Here is a 26,340-nt window from a genome sequence, read left to right as displayed (position 1 = left end):
AAGAGGAAATGAAATGCATAACTCTCTACAATCACTAACAAAAAATGAAACAACAAATGGGGCTGGGAATATGACCTAGTGGCAAGAGTGCTTGCTTCTTATATATGAAGCCCTGGGTTCGATTCCCCAGCACCACATATATGGAAAACGGCTAGAAGTGGCGCTGTGGCTCAAGTGGCAGAGTGCTAGCCTTGAGCAAAAAGAAGCCAGGGACAGTGCTCAGGCCCTGAGTCCAAGCCCAGGACTGGCCAAAAAAAATGAAACAACTATAAAACAAATACCACAGAAAGACAAGAGAAATGTGTGTGCGTGCGGGTGCACTAGGCACAAGCACTCGAGCGCACCAGTGTTAGGGCTTAAACTCAGATCTGGCTGCTGTTCCTGAGCTTTTTTTGCTCAAGGCTAGCACTCTACCACTTGAGTCACAGCTGCACTTGCAGCTTTTTAGTGGTTAAGAGATAAGAGTCTCACAGACTTTCTTGCCTGGGCTGGCTTCAAACTTTGATCCTCAGACCTCAGCCTCCTGTGAGTAGCTAGGATAAGAGGCATAAGCCACCAGCATTTGGCTCAGAGAAAATAAAACTGTTAATCTTCAGTGCAAAACATGACTATATTGTCTGAATTATTAAATCTAGCTTAGTTATCACTTTCGGGCCACAATTTTTAAGCTCCCATTTACCTGGTGACTTGAGTCCTCAGTGCTCTGCTTGATGAAGTCTTCCAGATCTTGTTTATCTTTTATTGTCTTCTCTAGCTGGTCATTAGCTTGCCTTAACATCACTTGCAGTTTTTTCACCTATATAATTGTAAAAGTCAATTAGAAAAAGCAGGTGTGTGTATGTGTGTGTATATTTTAATGGGGCTTAAACCTAGGGCCTCATATATGCTAGGCAAATGCACTACCAGTGAGCATCCCCAGCCCACAATTCTTTTATAAATTAAAATATAAAAACAGTCATAGCCGGTAATCCTAGCTACTCAAGAGGCTGAGATCAGAGGATCTCGGTTCAAAACCAGCTGGGGCAGGAAAGTACATGAGATTCATCTCCAATTAACCTCCAGAAGACTGAAAGTGGTGCTCTGGCTCAAGTTGTAGAGTGCTAGCCTTGAGCTGAAGAGCTCAGGGATAGTGCCCAGAAGGCCCAGAGTTCAAGCCCTATAACCACCCCCCACCCCCCACCCCCACAAAAAAAGAGCAAGAGCCAAGTGCCAGTGACTCATGCTTATAATCCTAGCTTTTCAGGAGGCTCAGATTTGAAGATCATGGTTCAAAGCCAGCCCAAGCAGAAAAGCTCATGAGACTCTTTAATAAACATAAAAGAAAAAAAAAATCTGGGAGTAGAGCTGTGGCTCAAGTGGTAGACATTATTAGCCTTTAGCTAAGGGACAGATTCCAGGCAGGCCCTGAATTCAAGCCCCAGAACTAGCACAGACAAACACTATCAGATTTTTTTTTTTTTTTTTTTTTGCCAGTCCTGGGGCTTAAACTCAGGGCCTGAGCAGTGTCCTTGGCTTCTTTTGCTAAAGCTAGCACTCTACCTCTTGAGCCACAGCACCATTTCCAGCTTTTTCTGTGTATGTGGTGCTGAGGAATTGAAGCCAGGACTTTGTGCATGTTAGGCAAGCACTCTATCGCTAAGCCACATTCCCAGCCCTCTTAGAATTTGTTTAAACCTTTTGTCCTGAGAAATATCCCAGACTTATCCATTTAAAAAGACAGAAAAAGAAAGAGAGAGATGAAAGATCTCAAGGGACAATTGTGCTGTGCTTTACAGTTAGCAAATCATTTTTTCACATACATGATCTCATTTGAAAACCACTTCTCCACCGGGCCTACTACACTCTAGTATGGGCCTCATGTGCTGTCCTCTCCTTCCAGTTTACAATCCACATGAAGACCATACATTTTATAAAAGTGAAATAATTCTCTACATAAAAGCCCAAACTGCCTCCAAAAGTCATCAAGGTTAATGTGAACCCCCTCCAGCGATCACCCTCCTCAAGTAGCTCATCCTGATCCTCCTTGGGGCTTCCACTCCCAGTATTTTTTAACTCAGCATGCCCAGTCACATGAACTTCCTAGACTATCTCCCTTTCTTCCTTAACTCTGGAGGAACTCAATGCCAGTGACATTAGAAATTACTATACCATCATTCCACTCAGCTTAAACTTCTTCTGAAGGCCAAGGCAATAATCTTCACAAGCAAAGCACAATTAGGAAGCTGAATGGAAAAGTTTACCTTTTCCTTGCATGTGCTTTCACAAGTCTACTCTTGTGAAATTCTACGTCATTTCCTACATGTCATCAATGTACCCAATTGCTGGAACACTGTATTTGGCAAAGTACTTATGACTTGTTCAAGTAACATACCAAATGTGCCAAAGCTACGACCTTTCAAGTAAACGTTAATCAATCCAACAAAGAAGCAATAAAAATTCCGCATTCTGATTAGTATGACATTCAATTAAGCTTGCATCCAACTGGGAGACAACAACCAATCTCTTATCTCCCTAATCTCTAGATCATGAAGTATTCCCTGTGTAGAGGAGAGCATGTGGACCCTATGCTTAGGCACTGGGTAGAAGGGGAGGGAGGAGAGGAGATGAGGCAGTGCTCCTCTAAGAGCTGAGCAGATCTGTGTGGTATTGGAATTTTAAGGAATCAGAGGAAATGCAAAGGACGCCCACTGGAAAGAATTAGCTGCCGTTACTTGTGACATAACAAGATAGATGCTTCATAAAGCAAATGGGAGAAAGACAGTCTGTACCTCCAATGAAAACAGCAACCGCTCACCAATTTGGCATACCCAAATGAAACTCACCTGGTCTCTTGTCTCAGCCTCCTGAATCTGAATTCCTTGTAACTGCTTTTCATAATTGGAACACATATCACAACGTCTACCAAGTTTATTTCCAGCATTATGTACCTGAAGGGCACCAAAATTACCTCTTATCAGGCAGAATGAAATAATTCCATATAACATAACTTGAAGAACACATGCAATCTAACTTAAGGCACAATATGAAATGAACAATGTCTCCAGGAACTTAGAGGAAGAAGTCAAAATAACAGTCAGACTCTAAAAAGTAATCATCTCCAGTACAATCAGCAGGGAAATAAGGGACACAACTTAACCACCCACACATCTGAAGAAAGCACAAAGCAAGAAAAAGGTGCCATACTACATCACTTATAATTTAAACCACTACTACCCAACCAACAGGAAAGGAATACAACAAACACATCCCAAGTCCCCATTTCACTAGCTCCAATTACACAATAGGTATGAAACTATTAAATAGCACCTTCTCAGAGAAGTTGTGGGCTGCCCCATTCACTAACCAAGTGCTTCTTTAAAGAAAAGGATCCCTGAGCAAGGGAAAGCACTGAAGTCAGAAAACCTGGGTGCTGAAGTAGGCCCTTAGAGGAACACTTGAGCAATGCTTAATGAACTTTCTGAGCCAGTTTCCTTATCTGTAAACTGGGGACAATCAGGCCCTGGTTGCCTAATTATGGCCATAAATCTCAGAGATGAGGTATGTGAAAGGGCTTTGTAATCTGTAAAGCATTATGCAAACACTCATATAAATTCTTATCTCCTAATCATCTAAGCCTGGAAATACTCTGAGGAGGAAAATTACCCTCATTAAGTGTTGCCTTCTTTTCTCTCCCTATTTTCCATCCCTTCCTTAACCCCACTCTCTGCATCAACTGCTCATAAGCATTGGCATTTCAGAACTGAAGGAAAGATGAATGAGTGTGAGTCCTGGAATACACTGAAATTTTAGGAAGCTATAAAACAAACCGAATTTGGTAAACTCTTAATTTAGCAACATTCTTCATTCAGGCAGTTGGTCCAACTTCAGCATGACCTCATGTGGAGAAGTTCACACTCAACACCATCAGCTAGCCAGCTGCCATCTCTGCCACAATCACACGGAGAACAAAAGCAGGCCATGCCAAGGGGGTAGATGATTTGTGTGTCAATACTTACTTGCATGGCCAGCATGGACTCCACTGACAACCAAATGAACAATGAATCTCAGAGCTACCTGGGGTCCCTCAGAGTGACCAAGAGAAACACCTGAACAAATGTATGACAAGAAATAAGCAATAAAAAAAAAATCACTCACCTCTTTTTGCAGAAGATTCCACTCTGTCTCACTGACTAGGCGGTAACCACTGGGGGACACATACGCACTCTCCACACCCTGGGTAACGCTGGAGAGGAGGGACGCCGTCTCCTCTTGTTCTGGTGTCATTGCCTTGATTGCTCTTTCCTGATCTTTGGTTAACATAAAGCCACTTGGCATCTGCAGTGACCCAAGGGATGCAGTATCAAAGTTCTCAGACACTGAATCTGCTCCCACCAGGGGTCCAAAATCTGACTCCTCCAGGTTTCCAGCTGATTTTGCTTTGTAGTTATAGCCTAAAGCTTTGGACTGCAATGAGCCAGAGGTTCCCAAGCTGTCGGTAGACTGTGCTCTCCTGAGTCCATCTTTAAACATGTCATTGTCCGATTTACCAAATGGATCTCCAGATGGTAACAGTAAGTCCGCATCTAAGGAATGGACTGACCCATGGGTGCTGTCTAAATGCTCCTGAAACTTGAAAAGAGATATATTGCTATTAGATTCTAACATTCTATCTCCAAAGAGAAAAACTACCATATAGGACATGCATTTTGTCACACATTATACATGACGGTCACTAATATGCTGCCTTCTCATAATCATGACCAAACATTTATTGAGTGTCTTCTCTATGGTGGGCACTAAGTCAGGCACACAGAACACAAACATGAGCATGATTATAGTTTTATGAAAAGACAAGTAAATAAGAAGGCTGTGTTAAACAGAATGATAGGCTAGAACTAAGAAGTGCATGCTCTGGGAACCCAAGAGGAAGAATTTAGCCTGGACATGAGGAGCTGGCACAAGTCACATTCAGCTCAGTGTTGAGCACATCTAGTGTGGTATCTCTGAATACGGAGTAAATATAGAAGTGGAGGTGTGCACTTGACAGATGGACACCAAAGTCTTCAGTTAGAGGCTTCAGAGTCACCACTGTATAAAGATAATAACTAAAGACATAGAAGCTAATCAGAACATCTAAAATTAATGTGTAACAGAAGAGGGCCAAAGACAATGTGGTGAAAAACACCAAATTGCAGAGGATGAGCAGAGGAAAAGTAGCCAGAGTAAGAGAAGATTATAATATTATGCAGCCAAGTTTCAAGCATGGCGTAATGAATACACTAAATATATAAAACTGAGTGAAAAATACCAGAAGCAAATAGGGTAACCCATGATTCTATCCAGAACAAATATTCATGGAGACAGAAAGCACTCAGAGACAGCCAAGGAAGTAGATTTCATTCCTCCATATCTTTCAAAAAATTTTCACTAATATCCAATTCAGATAAGAACACAAACTTGGTCTATATTAGGCTAATGATGGCAAAGGTCCTAAATAAATAATCTAGTAATACTGGTCTCCTTAAGTAGCTAGGATTATAGATGTGAGCCACCAGCACCTGGCAAAAAAGTGATTTTTGTACAAGGAGAAATTATATAGTGCATTAGAACATGACTTAATAATATTTTGGAGGGTGGAGTTGCTGGGACTCGGGCCTCACACTATTATGAGGCTTTTCCACGCAGCTGGCACTTCACTGCTTGAGCCACACCTCTTTAATGAGAATTTTTATAACAGTAAAAAATCCAACTTGCTAACTGGTGTGTTGTTTTGTTTTGTGGTGCTAAGAATGGGACACCAGGGATTTGTGCATGCTAGCCAACCACTCCACCACTGAGCGACACCCACACCCATGTGTTTTTATTGTCTACACTTCATGACGTTTGTTATCTTAGAAGCCTTGCTAGCTAGGGAGTGACTTAGGTCACAGAGCTAACAGAAGTGTAGATAAAGTAACTCGCTTATTATGAACATGCCTCTCATGTGTAAACAAACCAACCTCAAACCCACAGCTCCAAGCACTATCTTTATCTAACTCACATTGCCCTAATCATCCCAAGAATCAGATCATACATACATACATACATACATACATACATACATACAAAAAAAGAATCCCTCTACCCTAAAGTCTGTGGGAATTTTCCCAACTAGCTAGTCCTAAGTTATTCCTCAACCTTGCTTGCTGTTCCCACAGAAACCCCCCAACAACAGTGTGGGCCCCACTTTCCCCTCACTCCTTCTACACGGTGCTTCCCCAGCCACCCAGCAGGGTGTGCTGTGCCTCTAGTTCCTACAGGAATCAAGAGTGAGAAATGTAGCTCACTTGTTGAGATGTACTAGGCCTTAGTTCAAATCCCAAAATGCCAAAGAGAAAAGAAAAGGTGTAACACCTGCTTTTCTAGTGGTACTGACCTATCCATGCTGTCTCAGTCATCGTTATTCAGTAAAACCTGTACATAAATTTGGGTTCCTGGGAAGTGGCTAAAGGAATTATGATACATTTACATATAGAAATTCTGTAAGCAATTAAATATCATTCATTGAGAAAACATTTCAAGTAGACTTAAGTAGGGAGGGTGCACAGAAAACATTATATAGCTACAAAATAGAACGTGTTTTATTTTTTTAAGTTTTGGGCTAGCCTTGGGGCTTGAACTCAGTGCCTAGGCACTGTCCCTGAGCTTCTTTTGACCAAAGCTAGCACCCCACTACTTGAGCCACAGTGCCAATTCCAGCCTTTTCTGTTTATGTGGTACTGAGGAATCAAACCCAGGGGGAGGGGGAGGGGAGGGGGAGGGGAGGGGGAGGGGAGGGGGAGGGGAGGGGGAGGGGGAGAGGGAGAGGGAGAGGGAGAGGGAGAGGGAGAGGGGGGGAGGGGGAGAGGGAGAGGGAGAGGGGGGAGAGAGAGAGAGAGAGAGAGAGAGAGAGAAAACCAAAATGTTAGAGATGGTTATCTCTGGGTGGCAGAATTAGCTACCAGTTATTTTTATTTGTATGGCTTTTTCTGAACTCCAAAATTTCCAGAACATGTTCACATTACTTTTGTAGTAAGAAAGCATATTCTATGGGTCAGGTTAAAGACATGAGATCCTATAAATTTTAACTGTCTTAGCAATACATTAAATTCCATACACACTTGAATCTACCATCTAAAGTAAATTGTCAGGATTCTAAACACAAAACAATTATACTCAACATTCAAAGCACAAAATATCATATCTGAACATCTAAAAGTTTTTGAAATGTTGGTAAATAATGTTACGTGCACTATCACAAATATTAAAAGAATCAAAAATAAGAAAAGACTTCGCTGTAAATCACAAGATTCACTTTACTGTTTGCCTGCTTTTCAAACATTCTTGGACAGATGATCACATGATGCAAAAATCATGTAATATTTGGCTGTAGCCAAAACTTGAGACATTCTCTCGGGAGTCTAACTATTAGAGTCTAACTATTAAAAAATGTATGTAAAAACTAGGCCAAGTGGTCCTCAGTACATTCCAAAATAAAGAATGTGAAACAACTGTATCATAGTTCTCAGTGTCTGCTAAGATTAAAAAAAAACTTAAATGCCAAACTATCTGTAAACATGAAAATATATGTTACTAGGAACTAGATTTATTCATAACTGGTTCAGAGTAACTCTGCAAACTAGGTAGAAAAGTTCTATCTCTGGATGCGAAAAGACCTTTATCCAACTTAACTGAACTTTGTTAGCTGGGCTGGCAAAGGAGGGTGCTGTTATAGATCAAGCCCAGAGCCTCATAAAAGCTAAGTATGTATTCTGTCACATCCTCGGCCCTCATGAGTATGAAATTCTATGTAGTGAGGGCAGCATAAACATGGAAAGGAATGTAGCAGACAGGCCTGGCAGTAATGAAGTGAGAGCAGAGGGTATAGCTAAAAGGACATTTGGGAAAGCCCTTGTATGTCAAGCTAGGGACCTAATTTTTTATACCAAAGGTTATAGGAGAAACATTTCCTTCATTCAACAAGAGATATCAGCATGAGCTTTGAAGGCTGAGTAAAAGATTTCAACACTCAGAAAGACTGAGGGGGCCAACCACTCCAGATGAAGGAACACTGAAACATGGGAAGAAAAGAACATAGCACAAGACCAGTATGGCTCAAACAATATCCTTCTTGTGAAGTACCAAAAGTCTAGGGTTTCTACTCCACATTGGAAATAATGGGAATCACTGGTGGTTTTGCAGCTACTCTTAACATGAACTTAACAGTAATGCAGAGGGTACAGCAGAGTGTAAGACTATGAAGGCAGAAGACCCAATGTAGAGGTGAGAAGTGATAAGACCACAGGGCTACCACCTCCCACCTTCTACCTCAGAACCTCTCCCCCCACAACAAATAGGGGAGAGACTCGACAAATGGGACTACTGCAAATTAAAAAGTTTCTGCACAGCTAAGGACATAGCCACCAAAACAGAAAGACAGCCAACCATATGGGGAAAGGATCTTTACCAGCACAGCAACAGACAAAGGCCTAATATCTGTCATCTACAGAGAACTCAAAAACTAAAGCCCCTCCAAGCCCAATAAACCAATTAGGAAATGGGCAAAGGAGCTAAAAAGACAGATTTCACAAGAGAAGAAATAAAAATGGCAAAGAAACATATGAGGAAATGTTCAACATCCCTGGTAGTAAAGGAAATGCAAATAAAAACAACCCTGAGATACCATCTCACTCCAGTTAGAATGGCCTATACTCTGAACTCAGGCAACAACAAATGCTGGAGGGGGTGTGGGGAAAGAGGAACCCTTCTCCATTGTTGGTGGCAGTGCAAATTAGTACAACCACTTTGGAGAACAGTATGGAGGTTTCTCAAAAAGCTCAATATAGACCTACCCTATGACCCAGCCATACCACTCCTAGGCATCTATCCTGAACAACAGGTCCCAAGATATCAAAAAGACATTTGTACTTCCATGTTTATCACGGCACAATTCACAATAGCCAAAATATGGAAACAACCTAGATGCCCCTCCACAGATGAATGGATCCAAAAATATGGTACCTATACACAATGGAATACTACATAGTGATTAGGAATGGTGAAATATTGTTATTCGCAGAGAAATGGTCAGAACTTGAACAAATAATGTTGAGCGAGACAAGCCTAGAACACAGAAAACAAAGGGGCATGATCTCCCTGATATATGACTGGTTCAACACCTGCAACATATAATTCTTTTTAACAGTGTCTCTCCCCTTCCTTTGCTTTCTCCTAGTTTTCCCTTCCTGTTCCTGCCCACAATTTGCATAGTTCATTTTTCACATAGAGTATACTGGATATCATGACTGCATTTGTTCATGCTTCTTCCCTCATGTGCTTATCCTTTGTCCCTGCCAAAAAAGACAAATACAAAACTCCCACAAAACCCGCAAGCAAAAAAAAATACCACCACCAGCAACAACAAAACCCCCATGTTTTTGTTTCCTGGAATTCATTTTGATAAATGGTATTTTAAGTGTTGATAGGAGTTAACTTTTGGGTTCTTTCCATAGGAGTATCTTTTTTAGTTGGCTGTGCCTGTGGATGCCTGGGTTTTGTAACAGGGGAGAGGTTCTTTTTTTTTTTTTTTTTCAATGTAAATGTTATTTATTTATTTACTTAGAGCTGGTCCTGGGCCTTGAACTCAGGACCTGGGCATTGTTCTTCAATATTGTCATTCCTCCAGCACTGTTCTTTCTGCTTAAGATTGTTTTAGTTGTTACTCTATATTTAATTGAAAGGAGATTTTGAAATATCCTGTCCATAGAGGATACTGTAAGTAATTAAGTAAATACAGACTAGTGAATTCACTCAACAGTTTTCTGGGGCTGGGAATATGGCCTAGTGGCAAGAGTGCTTGCCTCATATACATGAAGCCCTGGGTTCAATTCCCCAGCACCACATATAGAGAAAACGGCCAGAAGCAGCGCTGTGGCTCGAGTGGCAGAGTGCTAGCCTTGAGCAAAAAAAAGCCAGGGACAGTGCTCAGGCCCTGAGTTCAAGCTCCAGGACTGGCAAAAAAAAAAAAAGATTGTTTTTGCTATTTACCCCAGTAAGAATGTCTTTTATCAAGAAAACTAACAATAATAAATGTTGGAGGGGATGTGGCCAAAAGGGAACCCTATTTCATTGTTGGTGGGAATGTAAACTGGTTCAGCCACTCTGAAAAGCGGTATGGAGATATGGAGATCCCTCAGAAGGCTAAACATAGAGCTCCCCTATGACCCAGCAGCCCCACTTTTGGGCATCTACCCAAAAGACCACAAACAAGAACACACTAAAGCCACCAGCACAACAATGTTCATCGCAGCACAATTTGTCATAGCTAAAATATGGAACCAACCCAGATGCCCCTCAATAGACAAATGGATCAGGAAAATGTGGTACATATACACAATGGAATTTTATGCCTCTATCAGAAAGCATGACATTGCCCCATTCATAAGGAAATGGAAGGACTTGGAAAAATGTATACTAAGTGAAGTGAATCAGACCCAAAGAAACATGGACTCTATGGTCTCCCTCATAGGGAATAATTAGCACAGGTTTAGGCTAGTCACAGCAGAGGATCACAAGAGCCTAGCCCCTATGAACGCATAAGATGATGCTAAACGAACTCCATGTTATGGAAACGACAGTTCCCTGTTTTAATCACTTTCAACATGCTAGGTGAAACCGTAGCTTCCATTGTTGATGATCCTCTTATATCCCCTTTCTGTGGTTGTACCCGCACTATCACTGTATCTCATCTGAGTACACTGGATACTGTATATACTGGAATTAGAACTAGGGAAGTGAAAGGGAATATCAAAATCGAGAGACAAAGGAAAGAAAGACAAATGACTCCAAAAGCAATACTTGCAAAACCATTTGGTGTGAACCAACTGAACAACTCATGGGGAGAAAGGGGAAGGGGGAGGGGGAGGGGGAATAAGGGAGGAGGTAACAAACAGTACAAGAAAAGTACCCAAGGCCTAACGTATGAAACTGTAACCTCTCTGTACATCACTTGGACAATAAATAAGAAAAAAAAAAGAATTGTACTCATTACCTGACTTATGAAATAATAACCCCTCTGTACAACACCTTAATAACAAAATTATATTTTTATTATAAAAAAAATCTTTCCACTCTTTTTCCAATACCTGCAATGTTCCACCAGACTTCATCATAATCTGTCAAACTTGACTCTCTGTCTCAGAACTTAAGACCTGCCGGGTGCCAGTGGCACCCACGTGTAATCCTAAGCTACTCAGGAGGCTGAGATCTGAGAATCACAGTTTGAAGCCAGCCCAGGAAAGTCTGTGAAACTCTTATCTCTAACTAACCACCAGAAACCCTTAAGTACAGCTGTGGCTCAATGTGTTAGAGCACTAGCCTTGAGTGAAAAAGCTCAGGGACAGCACTCTAGCCCTGAGTTCAAGCCCCATGACCCACAAAAACAAAAGAACTTAGGGCCTTATACTACAACAAGATGTTGTGGTGCATACTTGTAATCCCAGCATGTAAGGAGGAGACCAAAAGGACTAGGAATATGGCCTAGTGGTAAGAGCGCTTGCCTAGTATACATGAAGCCCTGAGTTCGATTCCCCAGCACCACATATATAGAAATGTTCAGAAGTAGCGCTGTGGCTCAAGTGGCAGAGTGCTAGGCTTGAGCAGAAAGGAAGCCAGGGACAGTGCTCAGGCCCTGAGTTCAAGCCCCAGAACTGGCAAAAGGAAAAAAAAAAAAAAAAAAGGAGAATCTTGAGTTGGAGGCTGGCCTGGGCTACTAGTGAGAACCTGTCTCAAAATCAAAACAAAACTAAACCAAAAAAAAATTCAAAGTAATTATTATTCACATCAAAACCTAGAATTCGGGGCTGGGAATATGGCCTAATGGCAAGAGCACTTGCCTCCTACACATGAAGCTCTTGGTTCAATTCCCCAGCACCACATATATGGAAAACGGCCAGAAGGGGCGCTGTGGCTCAGGTGGCAGAGTGCTAGCCTTGAGCGGGTAGAAGCCAGGGACAGTGCTCAGGCCCTGAGTCCAAGGCCCAGGACTGGCCCCCCCGCCCAAAAAAAACTAGAATTTGTAGACATAAAGATTTATTCTATCATTTAAAGATTCTCTCTCTCTCTCTCTCTCAATGTCAACCCTGAGGCTTGAACTCATGGCCTCTCATTCTGACTTTTTCACTCAAAACTGGCTATCACTTGAGCTATGTCTCTACTTCGGCTTTTTGTTGAATTAGATGTAAGAGTCTCTTGGATTTGACTGCATGGGCTAGCTTCAAATCATTATCCTCAGATCTCAGCCTCAGCTTACTAACAGGTATAAGCCACCAGCACCCTGTCAAAATTATTCTTAAATTTTAGAAATACTGATGAAAGGAAAATTAAATTATTTTAGATGATGAATTAAGACCAAACATGTTTCAAATAGTACTATAGTGCCATAAAAATGGCTGAAAATAGTGTCATTTCAACAATTCACTTTCCACAGAAACAATGAAACTGAGCAAAGTATGATTATGTAAAAGATGGTGATGCTGTATGTATTTGTTTATTTATTATCTTTTTGTGGGGGGGACACTTAGGACTCCTAGGCTCAGGCCACCTCCAGTCTCAGTCTCTCAAGTGCTAAGATTATAGGCACATGCTGTTGTACTGAGTTTATACAATAATTTGCTGGGCTTTATTTTGCTTTTTGATGGTGCTAGTGATTGAATCTAGGGGCTTGTGCGTGCTAGGCAAGTATTCCACCACCAAACCACAATCCAAGTCCCTAACAGTTCTGAGCACAGATTCACAGTACCTCTTCATTTGATAACTGGGCTGAAGGTTCTTCTTGAGTTAAAGCACACACTACTGGTATTTTTACTTCTTCCTCGGTATCTGTTTTTTTGTGATCCTTTCTCTTATTAAGCCGTTGTTGTTCATCCTCCTCCTAAAAATTAAAGAACCATTATATTACTTAACAAGTCAAATAAGGTTTTTTAAGAGGAGCACTGTTACTATGATTGAACCCAAAGCCTCGAGTATGCTAGGCAAGCACTCTACCACTTGAGCTAACCACACAGCCCTTTTTGTTTTGTATTTTGTTTTAAAATAAAGTCTCACCAATTTTGCCTGGGCTGGCCTCAAAACTCTAGGGTCTCCCACCTCCACCTTCTGAATAATTGGGATTACAGGTATGTACACCACTATATGCAGTTAAGGGTCAAGTAGTTCTTTTACTACTAAAAACTAAGAAAAAACAAAGCTTTATGGTATCAGAAAACTGAACATTTAAGCTTGTTTTGTAATCACATATAAAAGCCTCTGGTCATGACAAAATATTTTAATGTAAGAACTAGGTTAAGAAATGTTATAAAGAAGAAATCAGGAAGCAGTTTTTACAGAAGTATGCTGCAAAACAAAGGCAAAATAAAGCAAAACTAAATCCTCTTCAAATGATCCAAAAGAATATACATAAAAGCATTCTCTTCTGCTTATTGTAGAAAACAGATATCATGTATAATGATACTCCCATCAAAACCAAGTACAGATGTACATAAAATACAAAAGGAATGATCAAAGAGGATACACTTCACTCAACAGACATAAATGAGATACCTTCTATGCTCTCCCAAGATAGTCTAATGAGGAGGGACAAACACACAAACCATTACTGTACGTATAAGGTTCTGCAAAAAGAGAATAACAGATTTATTTCATCTGAGGGAGCCAGCAAGGAGACCCAGAGAGGGTAACACATCAGCTGGATTTGGGAAGATCACTAAGATAAGTTTGGCAACTGCATGAAAGGAGACAGGCAAGGATTCTAGGGAGGAAGAAAACATGTACAAAACACAAAGTACTGAATTAACAGGTCTGTGGGGGAGTACTGAATTAATTTCACATGACTGAAAAGTAGATAGGTCCATGAGAAGTGAGATGGTGATTAAGTGTTAAACTTTGGATTAAAGGGTTGGTTCAAGCCTGAGAACTGCCATTACTTCATTACTTGTTCTACAACATAGGAATGATTCAGTAGTGCCTACCTCATATGCAGAATTTTACTCTTTTCTGAGAACTGTTTGAGATAGAGCTTTATGCATAAAGCTTTGGCACAATAATAGCACATGTGAGACCTCAACAAACATTAATAAAGGCCTTCAAGAGCCATCTAAATAAAGTTTAGACAGTTGTAATGGGACAGCAAAAAAGGCATGGTATGATCTGTATTTTAGAATCTAAGCCCGTAAGCTGACAATGTCTTCACACAGATGATCTAAACCATTAAAAAAGAAACTTCTATAAAACAAAATGTAACTTAAGTCATATATGGAAATGTAAAATATTTCTTAAGCCTGGCACTGGTGGCTCATGCCTGAAATCCTTGCTACTCAGGAGGTTAAGATCTGAGGATCGTGGTTCAAAGCCAGGATGGGTAGTAAAGTCCTGAGTTGTTTGTTTGTTTGTTTTTTCCAGTCCTCAGGCTTGAACTCAAAAGGCCTAAGCACTGTCCTTGGCTTCTTTTTGCTCAAGGTTAGCACTTTACCACTTGAGCCACACAGCTCCACTTCTGGCTTTTTGTATATATATATGGTACTGAGGAACTGAACTTCATGTATAGGAGGCAAGCACTCTACCACTACATATTCCCAGCCCCCTGAGACTCTTATCTGCAATTAACTACCAAGGAAGTTGTGGCTCAAGTGGTAGAGCACTAACCTTGAACAAAAAGTTCTGGGATAGTGTCAGGCCCTGAGTTCAAGCCGCAAGACTAGCGCACACCCACACCCACACACACACACACACACACACACACACACACACAAAAACCCAACAACTTAAAATACCTAGAAAAGTAATGAACATTTTTACATAACGATTCTAGGGAGAGTTTTGTATACATATGCAACATGGCAAAAAATTAGTGCTGTAGCAATATTTTAAATGACAAAAGGTATGGGGACAGAGTAAAAGTAGATCTGGATCTACAAAGAGAATGATTAAATTATTATACATTCCTGCCACCAGTTAAGTCATCCCTGTAATCTCAGCCTGGTTCAAAGTCAACCCAGGCAGGAAAGTCCATGAGATCTTTATCTCCAATTAATCACCGTAAAAACCAGAAGTGTTACCGCGACCCAAGTGGTAAAGCTCTAGCCTTAAGCAAAAAATTACTCAGGGACAGTGCCCAGGCCCAGACTTCAAGCCTCATGACTGGCAGAAAAAAGAAAAGAAAAGAGAAAAAAGATATCCAGGATAATGGTTAAGGGAAAGTACACTATAGAATCTAAAACAAATACATAGTTTTAGGCTCTGCTAGAAAACCATGCAGACATCCAAGCACAAAGAACAAAGGAAAGATTTATTGCCAGGCAAAGGGACTGGCAAGACACCTTTTCATAAGGGAAAAGAAGTGCCAGCTATTGTCTGAGGTGACCTATATAAATAACCTACAAGGTATTGACCAGGGTTGGACCAGGGGCTTCAATCATAGTGGTCTAGGATTAATGGCTGCTGCCCAAGTAGTAGATAGGGTTTTGCAGCTGTGCAGATCTGAAGGTCACTTTAAGGGGATCTTGCTGCCTTTTAGGGTTGTAGCTACCCCAAAGGAGTGCCATCTCAAGATGAAGGGGGGTGGAGGCTGATTATTCACTGCCTTTACCAAATGGGCCTAATGTTGACTAAGAGAACATGCTAAGCTATGAGACAGGAGACTACTAGGCTAACACATAGTATGATACAAGTTGTATGGAGGACCACCATAAACACATGCTTATAAACACATAGAACTGGTCTGGAAGATTCTACCAAACTGGTACATTAGGTTATGTTTGGAGTGGGAGAAGATATCAAGAGAGACTTATACTTCTTTATTTTATTCTCTCCCCGCCCCCACCCCACCTCCCTTCTTCCTGCAGTGCTAGGGACTGAGCTGAGGGTTTCACACATGGTAGGCAAGCATTCTAATTCTTGAGCCATATCCCCAGCCCTCATCTGTTTGTACAAAGCACTCAGCCTTTCACCTTTTCTTCCCACCCCCCGCCCCTGCCCAGTGGTGGGGTATGAACTTAAAAGGCCCTGTACTTTCCAGGTAGGTGCTTTAGCACATGAACCACATATCCATCTCAGCCTGTATGTATTGGGATGATAGGTATGTACCAGCATACCCAACTCTATCCTGTCACCTTTTGTGTGTGTAAGTTGTGTCCTGGAACTTAACTAAGGCACTGTCCTGGAGCTTCTGTACTCAAGGCTAGCACTCTACCACTTGAGCCACAGCTCCAATTCAGTGAGATAAGAGTCTCATGGACTTTCCTAACTTGGCTGGCTTTGAAATGCAATCCTCAGATTTCAGCCTCCTGAGTTGCTAGGATTATAGGTGTGAGCCACTGGCCCTTGGCTTATTGCATCCCCTTTTAATCAAGTTTTTAGGGTAAGGTTAGCCTATATTGACCAAACTCAGGAATCTTATAAAAATCAAAGAAAATTTTTCTCCAAAATACATACTGCTTCATCCTGCAAACTCCAAAAAGATTAATTCCTCTAACTAATTTGTAATGCCAAAGAGCAAAATCACTCAAATGTAACTATTATGTTTCATTTAGGTTGCAGTCAAAGAAAAATATCTAGGGGCTGGAAATATGGCTCAGTGGAGGAGTACTTTTCTAACATGAGCAAGGCCCTAAATTTAATCCCAGCACTGCAATCAATTAAACAAATATAATAATAACATTAAAAACAACAGTAAAGGGGTATATACCATCTTGTTCCACCGTAAGTCAATCTAACACACAAAAGGTAATGTAATCATTGGGGATGGAGGTGTTTTATTAACAATGTAAACGAGTCCTACAAAACTGCTATTCACCTGATCTTTCTTCTTCAGTTCTTCGACTTGTCGAAGTTGCTCTGAAGTTAGCACAATCTCCATTCGCTGCATGTCTCTCATTAGCAAACGCTGAGATTCCAGAAACTGGTCATTGGCCTTCTGCCATGTATGTTTTAACTGGTTGTGCTGTTGTCGCTCTTGTTCCAAGAGATGGCAAACTGTTTAGGAACCCCCCCCCAATCAAAAACACTGAATTTTAATGGTAGACAATTTCTTTGGCATAGGGCTACTAGAGTAGATCTGGCCAGTTCTATCTGGAGTCTGCCCTTGACTGGCACCATGGGCAATATAGATAACAAACAGGATAGCTGTCCCCACATTACTGATCCAATGCAATCTCCAAAAGTATGTTTTTAGGAACATATGAAATTAGTACCTCTGCACTAGTTTTAGAATTCTTAGGTTACATAAAAATTTCTTTCTTTCTTTTTTTTTTTATTTTTTTGGTTGGTTGTGGAGCTTGAACTCTGGGGCCTGGGTGCTATCCCTGAGCTCTTCAGCCCAAGGCTAGCACTCTACCACTTGAGCCACAGTGCCATTTTCGGTTTTCTGGTGGTTAATTGGAAGTAAAAGTCTCATGGACTTTCCTGCCTGGGCTGGCTTTAAACCTCAATCCTCAGATCTCAGCCTCTTGAGTAGCTAGGATTACAGGTGTGAGCTACCAGTGCCCAGCTTGTAAGATTTCCTTATTGTAGGATTTTGAGTTTTGAATTATGTCTGTGTTGTTTTTTTTTGGTAGAATGGTATATAGTACAATATTTCCCAAATATATTGGACAAAAAACAATCTTTCACAGCTTGACTCAATAACAAGTGTGCAAAGAACACAGTTTGGGAAACATTTGCTCTCAAGTCAGTATGTGGAAACTACTCTTACATGTACTTAATACATTGTGATAAACCACATCTGTCATCCAATAATTCCTCTTGGGCCTACTCAGTTTATACTTCTTAAGATAAGCCAAGGAATTCTTTGTAAAATGTATGTTGCTGATACCATTAGTTCAGCCATCTCACAATGAAGAGTGAAAAAGCAAGCACCATCTACCCATTCATCAACCCAGCCACACAAGTCAAAACTTGAGACTTCTCATTTGTCTTCACCCCAAAACATTCAACAGAGACAGAATTACTAATTCTGTTTCCTTTGCCATAGGAGCTTGGCTTAGAGTAGTCTCTGTGACTACTGACAATTGCAATAGCTGCCATTACTACAAATTACTTTTTCCATCTTCCTTCCCTCAATCTTACCCACTCTTTTTTCATCCTTTGTATGGCTACCAAATTGAACTTTCAAGAAAAATTGACATCACTATTAAAATCCAAAGAAGCTAAACACCAAAGAGCGTATATTATAAAATCCCATATTAAGTCTGTAATAGGCAAATCCATATAGACAGAAAGTAGATTATCACAGTCAGAGACAGAAGGGAAAAAATATTGGGAGTGGCTACAAATGGATATACAATTTCTTTTTGAGTTAATGAAAATGCTTTGAAATTAAATAGTGGTTGATGATGAACAATCTTGTAACTATATTTGTATATGTTAAAAGGATGAGTAAAGGGGCTGGGGATATGGCCTAGTAGCAAGAGTGCCTGCCTCGTATACATGAGGCCCTGGGTTCGATTCCCCAGCACCACATATACAGAAAATGGCCAGAAGTGGCGCTGCGGCTCAAGTGGCAGAGTGCTAGCCTTGAGCAAAAAAAAAAAAAAAGAAGCCAGGGACAGTATTCAGGCCCTGAGTCCAAGCCCCAGGACTGGCCAAAAAAAAAAAAAAAAGGATGAGTAAGAATTATATCGAGAAAGTTGTTATTAGCCAGGTGCTGATGACCAATGCCTGTAATCCCAGCTACTCAGGAGACTGAGATCTGAGTCTCAGTTCACTGCCAGCCCAGGCAGGAAAGCCTGTGAGACTATCTCCAGTTAACTACCAAAAAAGCCCAAAGTGGAGCTGTGGCTCCAGGAGCAGAGCACTAGCCTTGAGCAAAAAAACTCAGGGACAGCACCCAGCCCCTTAGTTCAAGCCCCAAGACTAAGGAGAGAGAGAGAGAGACAGAGACAGAGACAGACAGACCAAGAGGCAGAAAGAGAGAGAAAGCTTCTTTCAGCTATGTGTAGTGGGTGTCATGGCTGAGGCAGGAGGACTGTATGTGCCTACAAGTTTGAGACCAGCCTGAGCAACATCATAAGTTATGAAACACCATTCAGAAAAAAGAAAAAAAAAAAGGATAATTTAAGACACTCATGTCCCTTTAGTATCTAGAACAAAAGGAATAGCCCCTCTTCATTGGTGACCACTGCATTCTAACACACTTCCCACACAGCACCTATAAGAGGCAGTTGCAGTAAATTGTTTATATACCCAGCACCCCTGAGCTAGGATGAAAGTGACACTACTGCTCTGTTTTGATCTATCTTCATTAAAAGACACTGCTTTTTGGTATGATTGATTGGTACAGAAATTACTCCATTTTCTTTTTCACTTTAACATTCTCGATAACTTTTCTCAGATTTATTAGGAAAACTTGATAGTCTCAATGACTAAGAAGGGTTGTTGGTTTATAAAGTTTGAAGAGAAATTCTATTTCTTTTGGACACCCATTAACACAGGATATGTCTTCAACAGCAAATGTGAAACTTTTCCTGAAGCTCATATAGCTACTCAAAGATTAGGTTACTTTCACATTTTATGAAATAATTTTGTAAGCTTCTATCATTACAGCTTTCTTTTGGAAAAAAAAAGCTAACCCATATGCAAACCAAAATTATTTATAGCTCTACTTTCCACAATATTTTATATATTTTAAAGTATTCATTGTAGAGGCTGGGTGCTGATACCAGCTTCCCCTTATTATCCTAGTTACTCAAGAGGCTGAGATCTGAGAATTGAGATTCAAAGCCAGCCTGGGCCAATAAATCTGTGAGACTCTAGTCTCCACCTAACCAGGAAAAAGTTGGCACTAGCTCAAGAGATAGAATGCCGCCCTGAGTGAAAAATAAAACAGAATATTAGACGTGGGAGTTCAAGCCCCAGTACCGGCATGCACACGTGGGCATGCACACACAACATATATACACACATATATATGTATGTGTATAAACATATTGTGTGTATGTACATGTATATATAGTGTGTGTATGACTTATCAACACAATTCAAATCCTACATATTAAAATGTTACTGGTTCAATTTGAAACAAATACAAGATTTTGCCAAGCACCAGCACTGGCTCACCCATGTAATCCTAGCTATTTGGGAGGCTAAGACCTGGAGATATAAATTTGAAACCAGCCCAAGCAGTAAACTCCAAGAGATTCTTATCTCCAATTAAGTAGCAAAAAAAGACAATGCTAGAAGTATGGCTCAAGAGGTAGAACACTAGCCAAGTCTAAGGCCTTGAGTTCAAATTTTGATGCCAGAAAAAATAAGCATACAATTTTAAGAGGTCCATATACTTGAGTAAGATTTAAAAAAAAACTAGATCTTCATTGTCCTTTAATCAAAAATTTCCTTTTCTATTGTAAAATTTAGTAAACAAACCACAGTAGTATCACCAACCATACTTATGACTTGATCACCAATATAAATCAAAGATACTTTCATATCTCATTACAGTTGCTAGAGATATCTTACTATATAATTTATATTTCATAGTGATTCAGTATTAGTAGGTATTAACCCTTCTGCTATACCTTGTCATTTATGTATTAAGAAAAGTTCTGGATGCTGGTGGCTCACACCTGTAATCCAACTCAGGAGGCTAAGATCTGAGGACTGAGGTTCAAAGCCAACCCAGGCAGTCAAATCCAAGACACTTTCTATCTCAAACTAACCAACAAAAAGGAAGAAGTGGAACTGTGGTTCAAGAGGTATAGAGTAATATCCTTGAACAAAAAAGCTAAGAGATGGTGCCAGACCTTGAGTTCAAGGCCTAGTTTCTACACACACACACACACACACACAAACACACACACACACACACACACACACACACACACACACACACACACACACACACACACACACACACACACACCCTGTACTTTTTAATCTTGTTTTAATCTTTTTAAGTTTGGTGTCTGTTTTAGGAAATACAGAGCCAATGTATATCACTATATGAGACTATGGAAATAAAACAGTTTCTTAGAAAACAAGTGTATTCTGGCTAGTCATCAATGCTTCAAAGGTCACACGACCTCTCAAAAGAGGCACACAAGTTTGTAAAGATAAACATTCTTCTGCCTCAGGATAAAAGCTATTTTCCTGCTCTGTGCATATTAAAATAACACAGATGCTGGGGCTCATGCCTGTAATCCTAGCTACTCAGGAGGCTGAGATCTGAGGATCATGATTCAATGCCAGCCCTGGCAGAAAAGTCCGTGAGATACTTATTTCCAATTAACCACTGGAAAATGAAGTGGCGCTGTGGCTCAAAGTGGTAGAGCACTAGCCTTGAGTGAAAAAGCTCAAGGGCAGTGCCCAAGCCTTGAATTCAAGCCCCATGACTTATGAAAAATAAAAATAAGAATAAAAAATAGTAACAGAAGTAAATGAAATAAAAAGTAAAACCTTTCTATATATCTATTATAGCAATTGCTATTTCATGGAAATAAAAAGTAACTCTCAAGTTAAAAAAACAACAACAAAACAAGTGTATTAAGCTGAGCATGGTAGCTATTGCCTGTAATCCTAGCTACTTGGGAGACAGAAATTGGGATCACTGATTTTCAAAGTCAATGCTGACAAAAAGTTATCAAGACCCTCATCTCAGCCAGTGAGTTAGTGTGGCAGTACATAGCTGTGATTCCATGGGAAGATCACAGTCCAAGCTGGCAGGGAGTATGGCTCAAGTGGTAGAGCACCTACCTGCCCAGCAATCAAAGAACTAAGTTCAAACTTCATTCCACCACCACCAAAAAAAAGTGATGCTCTACATGGCCTCTAGAATATACTGTGTGCCTCTACTCCACTCTCACTTTTACCTAATTCACTTTCACCTAAGTAGTGGAATGGACAAAACCAGTTTAAACAGAAATTTGAAGCCTAACTTTCTGCCCAGAAGGCATGCCTTGCAAAGTTGAGATCATGGAAGAAATATTTGGCACTAGCCATCTGAGTCCCCACAGTAATATTCACAGCTGTAGCTCTTCACAAGAACTTTCAAACTGATTACAAAGCTTAGACTGAATCACTAATATGTGATACTGGTTATTTTCTAATTTGTTATTGTTATTAGTCAATACTAATTTTACTTACATAGTCATATTAGAGACTAAAACAAAAACATACACAACATATATTTACCTTCATGCAATTCTTTGCGCAGTTTCTCTGCATCTTCTTGTAGAACAGATTTCTGAGTATTCAAAACAGCAACATACATTTCTAGATCAGTCCTACAAGATTTTTCTGCTTCCAAATAATGATTCAGTTCTTTAACCTGAAAAAGGATGCAATTCTATCAAACTGAAAGTTATAAAAAATTTTTGGACAGAGACAGAACATCTCATATGTCACATGCTGGCCTTGAACTTATTAGGCCAACCTCTAACTCATAATCCTTCTTCCTCTGCCTCCTGAAGGACTAAGATTACTTAAAACTTCCTATTTAAAATATAAGTTCCAAAAAGAAACACCTTAATGGTAAGTTCTTGGAGAAAAAAAAACTTATATTCACTTTTACATTAATTTGCATATAAAGACTAACATTTATAATTTTTCAAATTTTTAAAAATTTATTGTTACACAGTTGTACAAATAGGTTCCAATTCCATAGGTCAGATTATGAGTAACTTTCTTAAGTATTAATTATAAAACACAGCCAGGTGCCAAGAGCTCATGCCTGTAATCTGAGGCTGAGATCTGAGAATTGTGGTTCAAAGCCAGCCTGGGAAGGAAAGTCTGTGAGACTCTAAACTACTCAAAAAAGCCAGAAGTGGCTTTGTGAATCAAGCAGTAGAGCATAAGTTAGCTTTGAGCAAAAGAAGCTCAGGGACAGGGCCTAGAATTCAAGCCCCAGGACCAGCCAAAAAAATAAATAAATAATTGTAAATCTTAATTAAAACACATACTATATTAAATTCAGCTTATAATACTAAGCCTTACCCATAATCCTATCTCCTGACTTAATATGAAATTTTATTATAGTTATGACTCTTGCTTCTCAAAAAAAGTTCTAATTTGAATTTCTAAAGTAATATGCAGTACCCACTTTTTCAGTTACATTTCAGTTCACTCCTACGAAAAATATTGCTATATTCTTATAACTGTTTTTCTTTGATATCGGAAGTAATTCCAAATGACTTATATTTATTAAATGAAGACAATGCTATCAATATATAGGCTCATAGAAGTTCAAAGAAAAGTCATGATAGGAAGAATAAGTGGTGTCATACTTGGACAAGCATAGAATGCTTTTTAAAGTGACATCTTTTAATGAATGCTTTCTATTTTTATTTTTTTGTGCCAGTCCTGAGGCTCGAACTCAGGGCCTGACCATTGGCCCTGTCTTCTTTTTGCTCAAGGCTAGCACTCTACCACTTGAGCCACTGCACCACTTCTGGCTTTTTCTGTGTATGTAGTACTGAAGAATCGAACCCAGGGCTTCATGCATGCTAGGCAAGCACTCTACCAGTAAGCCACATTCCCAGCCATGAATGTTTTCTTTTGTTGAATAATTTCCTACAATATTCAGAATATTAACAATTCAACCTAATATCTGATATGCTATAACCAAAATAAAAAGTAATACTACCCCAGAAAACCTAGGATAATAAGGCCATTTGTTTTACTGTGTTATATATAAATTGTCTATCCTAAACTCCTATCATTTACTTACCATTCAGTTGTTTTTTTTTTAATGGTTATATCTGAGTTAATATTCAAGGTCATTTTCATGCCTTTTATTTTCCTACTTTTTTAAACTTAAAATGACAGGCTTGGGGCTGGGAATATGGCCTAGTGGCAAGAGTGTTTGCCTCATATACATGAAGCCCTGGGTTCAATTCCTCAGCACCACATATATAGAAAATGGCCAGAAGTGGTGTTGTGACTCAAGTGGCAGAGTGCTAGCCTTGAGCAAAAAAGTAGCCATGGAGAGTGCTCAGGCCCTGAGTTCAAGGCCCAGGACTGGCAAAAAAAAGACAGGCTTAGGGCTGGGAATATGGCCTAGTGGTAGAGTGCTTGCCTCACATACATGAAGCCTTGGGTTCTATTCCTCAGTATCACATATATAGAAAAACCCAGAAGTAGTGCTGTGGCTCAAGTGGTAGAGGGCTAGCCTTGAGCCAAAAGAAGCCAGGGACAGTGCTCAGGCCCTGAGTTCAAGCCCCAGGACTTGGGGGGAGGGGGGAGAACAGGCTTATCTGACCATTACAGAATAATAATGGTCAGAGACTAAAATGATTATTTAAGGATCAGTGTAAGCCAACAAGAGACTAAGCCAACATGGAGAAATCATGACTTTTATAAGGCGTTTTCTTTGACTTCTATTAGGTGATGGTAAGGAATCAATATGGCAGACAGAAAATGGTAGTATATAAACCACTAATTCTACCTGCTATTAATGCTAGTTTTCTACTCAACTAAGAATCGATACGTTTCTAACATTTAGAAGCTATACAAAACAAGTAACATCACAGTATTTGAATGAGTCCTGCACCCTTAGTGACAAAGAAAAAGGGTGAGGACAAACCACTGGCAACTAGCTGTTCTGAGAGTGATAGAAAGCAGCAAGTCACCCCAGAACCCACTAAACTAGTCATGTGGGGGTTCAAGATGGTGACAGATGCTACAACTATCTGGTATTTATCTGTCTTTCTATTGGACCCTTTGTCACTTATGAACTTGACAATTTTTGTTAATTTCAAGTATTAATTTTTATGAGGTATAGGAGTCATAGATATCATATCTCATAGTCTTGTAGCTTTTCTGGTACTGGTACTGAGACTTGAACTCAACTCTCACTCAATTTTCTTGCTCATATCTGGCACCACTTAACCCATACCTTCAGTTCTCTTTCTGACTTTTTATAGTATCTTTTAACAAGAAAGCTATTTTAATATAATCAAATTTGTCAGTTTCTTCCAGAGGCAGTATTTTTGTCTTACTTAAGAAATCTTGTCAAGCATGGTGCTATATGTCTATAAACCCAGCATTAAGAAAGTAGAGGCAGGGCTGGGAATATGGCCTAGTGGCAAGAGTGCTTGCCTTCTATACATGAAGCTCTCGGTTCGATTCCCCAACACCACATATATGGAAAACGGCCAGAAGGGGCGCTGTGGCTCAGGTGGCAGAGTGCTAGCCTTGAGCTGGAAGAAGCCAGGGACGGTGCTCAGGCCCTGAGTCCAAGGCCCCGGACTGGCCAAAAAAAAAAGAAAGTAGAGGCAGGAGGATCAAGAGTTAAGAGACCAGTTTGTGCTACACAGCAAAATCCTGTCTCAAAGGGGGGAAAAATGTTTAGGGACTAATAGCATCTTTCTTTTTTTCTTTCCAAATTCATTCTGGGGCTGAATATCAAACCAAGAGCCTTGAGCCTTACTGGTCAAATGCTGTACCATTGAACTACAGCCTAAGCTCACATTCATTCTCATTCTCTCTCTCTCTCTTTGAATAGCTATTCAAAGGGGTTTCATCTTGACATGTACATTTATTTTGATCAGCCATCTCTTCCATCATTCTTTCCCTTCCACATTCTTTTTTTTTTGGGGGGGGAGTGGGGTGGTCCTGGGGCTTGAACTCAGGAACCTGGACTCTCTCCCTGAGCTTTCTTAGCACTCTACCATTTGAGCCACAGTGCCACTTCCAGTCCTTTCTGAGTAGTTCAGTGGAGATAAAAGAGTCTCACAGACTTTCCTTCCCAGGCTGACTTCAAACTGTGATCCTCAGATCTCAGTCTCCTGAGTAGCTAGGATTACAGGTGTGAGCCACTGGCACCCCTGACTCACTTTCTCTTTTAACATGTAAAAAGTCTTCAGATTTCCTTCTCACTTTCAGAATTCAAGTTTACTGAAATAAACTTAGGAAACTAATTTTACTTTATAATGAGAATATCTAAAAAGCACATATGTATACATACATACATGTGTATACATACATATACATGTGTATACATACATACACACATGCATATATACAAACAAATAAATGAATGCTGGTCCTGAGACTTGGCCTGGGCACTGTCTCTGAGCTTTTTTGCTCAAGGCTAGTGCTCTACCACTTGTACCAGACAGCTCCACTTCCTGCTTTAGGTGATTAGGTGGAGAAGAGTCTCATGAACTTTCCTGCCAGGGCTAGCTTCAGACCTCAGACATCAGCCTGAGTAGTTAGAAATAGAGGTGTGAGTCACCAGTATGGTTTGTAAAGCATATTTTTATTAGCATGTGTCAGTTGTACAAGGGCGGTTTCATTGTTATACTTCCATAAATACGTACAATGTGCCCCAAACTCACCGCTGCATCTCTCTCCCTG

At 40.2% G+C, this 26,340-nt stretch overlaps 1 protein-coding gene across 3 annotated transcripts in view; it reads right to left on the bottom strand.

Annotated features, from left to right (window-relative positions):
• The window catches only part of Rabep1 (rabaptin, RAB GTPase binding effector protein 1), a 107,906-nt gene that overhangs the window by 18,382 nt on the left and 63,184 nt on the right, over positions 1–26,340 (bottom strand). Inside the window, exons 6-11 of one of the 3 annotated variants that reach the window (XM_048366248.1) lie at positions 22,177–22,312; positions 16,847–17,025; positions 12,797–12,928; positions 4,135–4,608; positions 2,823–2,927; positions 680–796 (exon numbers count right to left, since the gene is read on the bottom strand). In XM_048366248.1, the coding sequence (XP_048222205.1) occupies positions 680–796; positions 2,823–2,927; positions 4,135–4,608; positions 12,797–12,928; positions 16,847–17,025; positions 22,177–22,312 (1,143 nt within the window). The remainder of the gene's footprint in view (positions 1–679; positions 797–2,822; positions 2,928–4,134; positions 4,609–12,796; positions 12,929–16,846; positions 17,026–22,176; positions 22,313–26,340) is intronic. The other 2 variants (XM_048366250.1, XM_048366249.1) reach the window with 2 other exon arrangements.

Source organism: Perognathus longimembris, chromosome 17 (assembly GCF_023159225.1).
Source record: "Perognathus longimembris pacificus isolate PPM17 chromosome 17, ASM2315922v1, whole genome shotgun sequence".
Taxonomy (NCBI): domain Eukaryota; kingdom Metazoa; phylum Chordata; class Mammalia; order Rodentia; family Heteromyidae; genus Perognathus; species Perognathus longimembris.
This window is presented reverse-complemented; position numbering and strand designations above follow the sequence as displayed.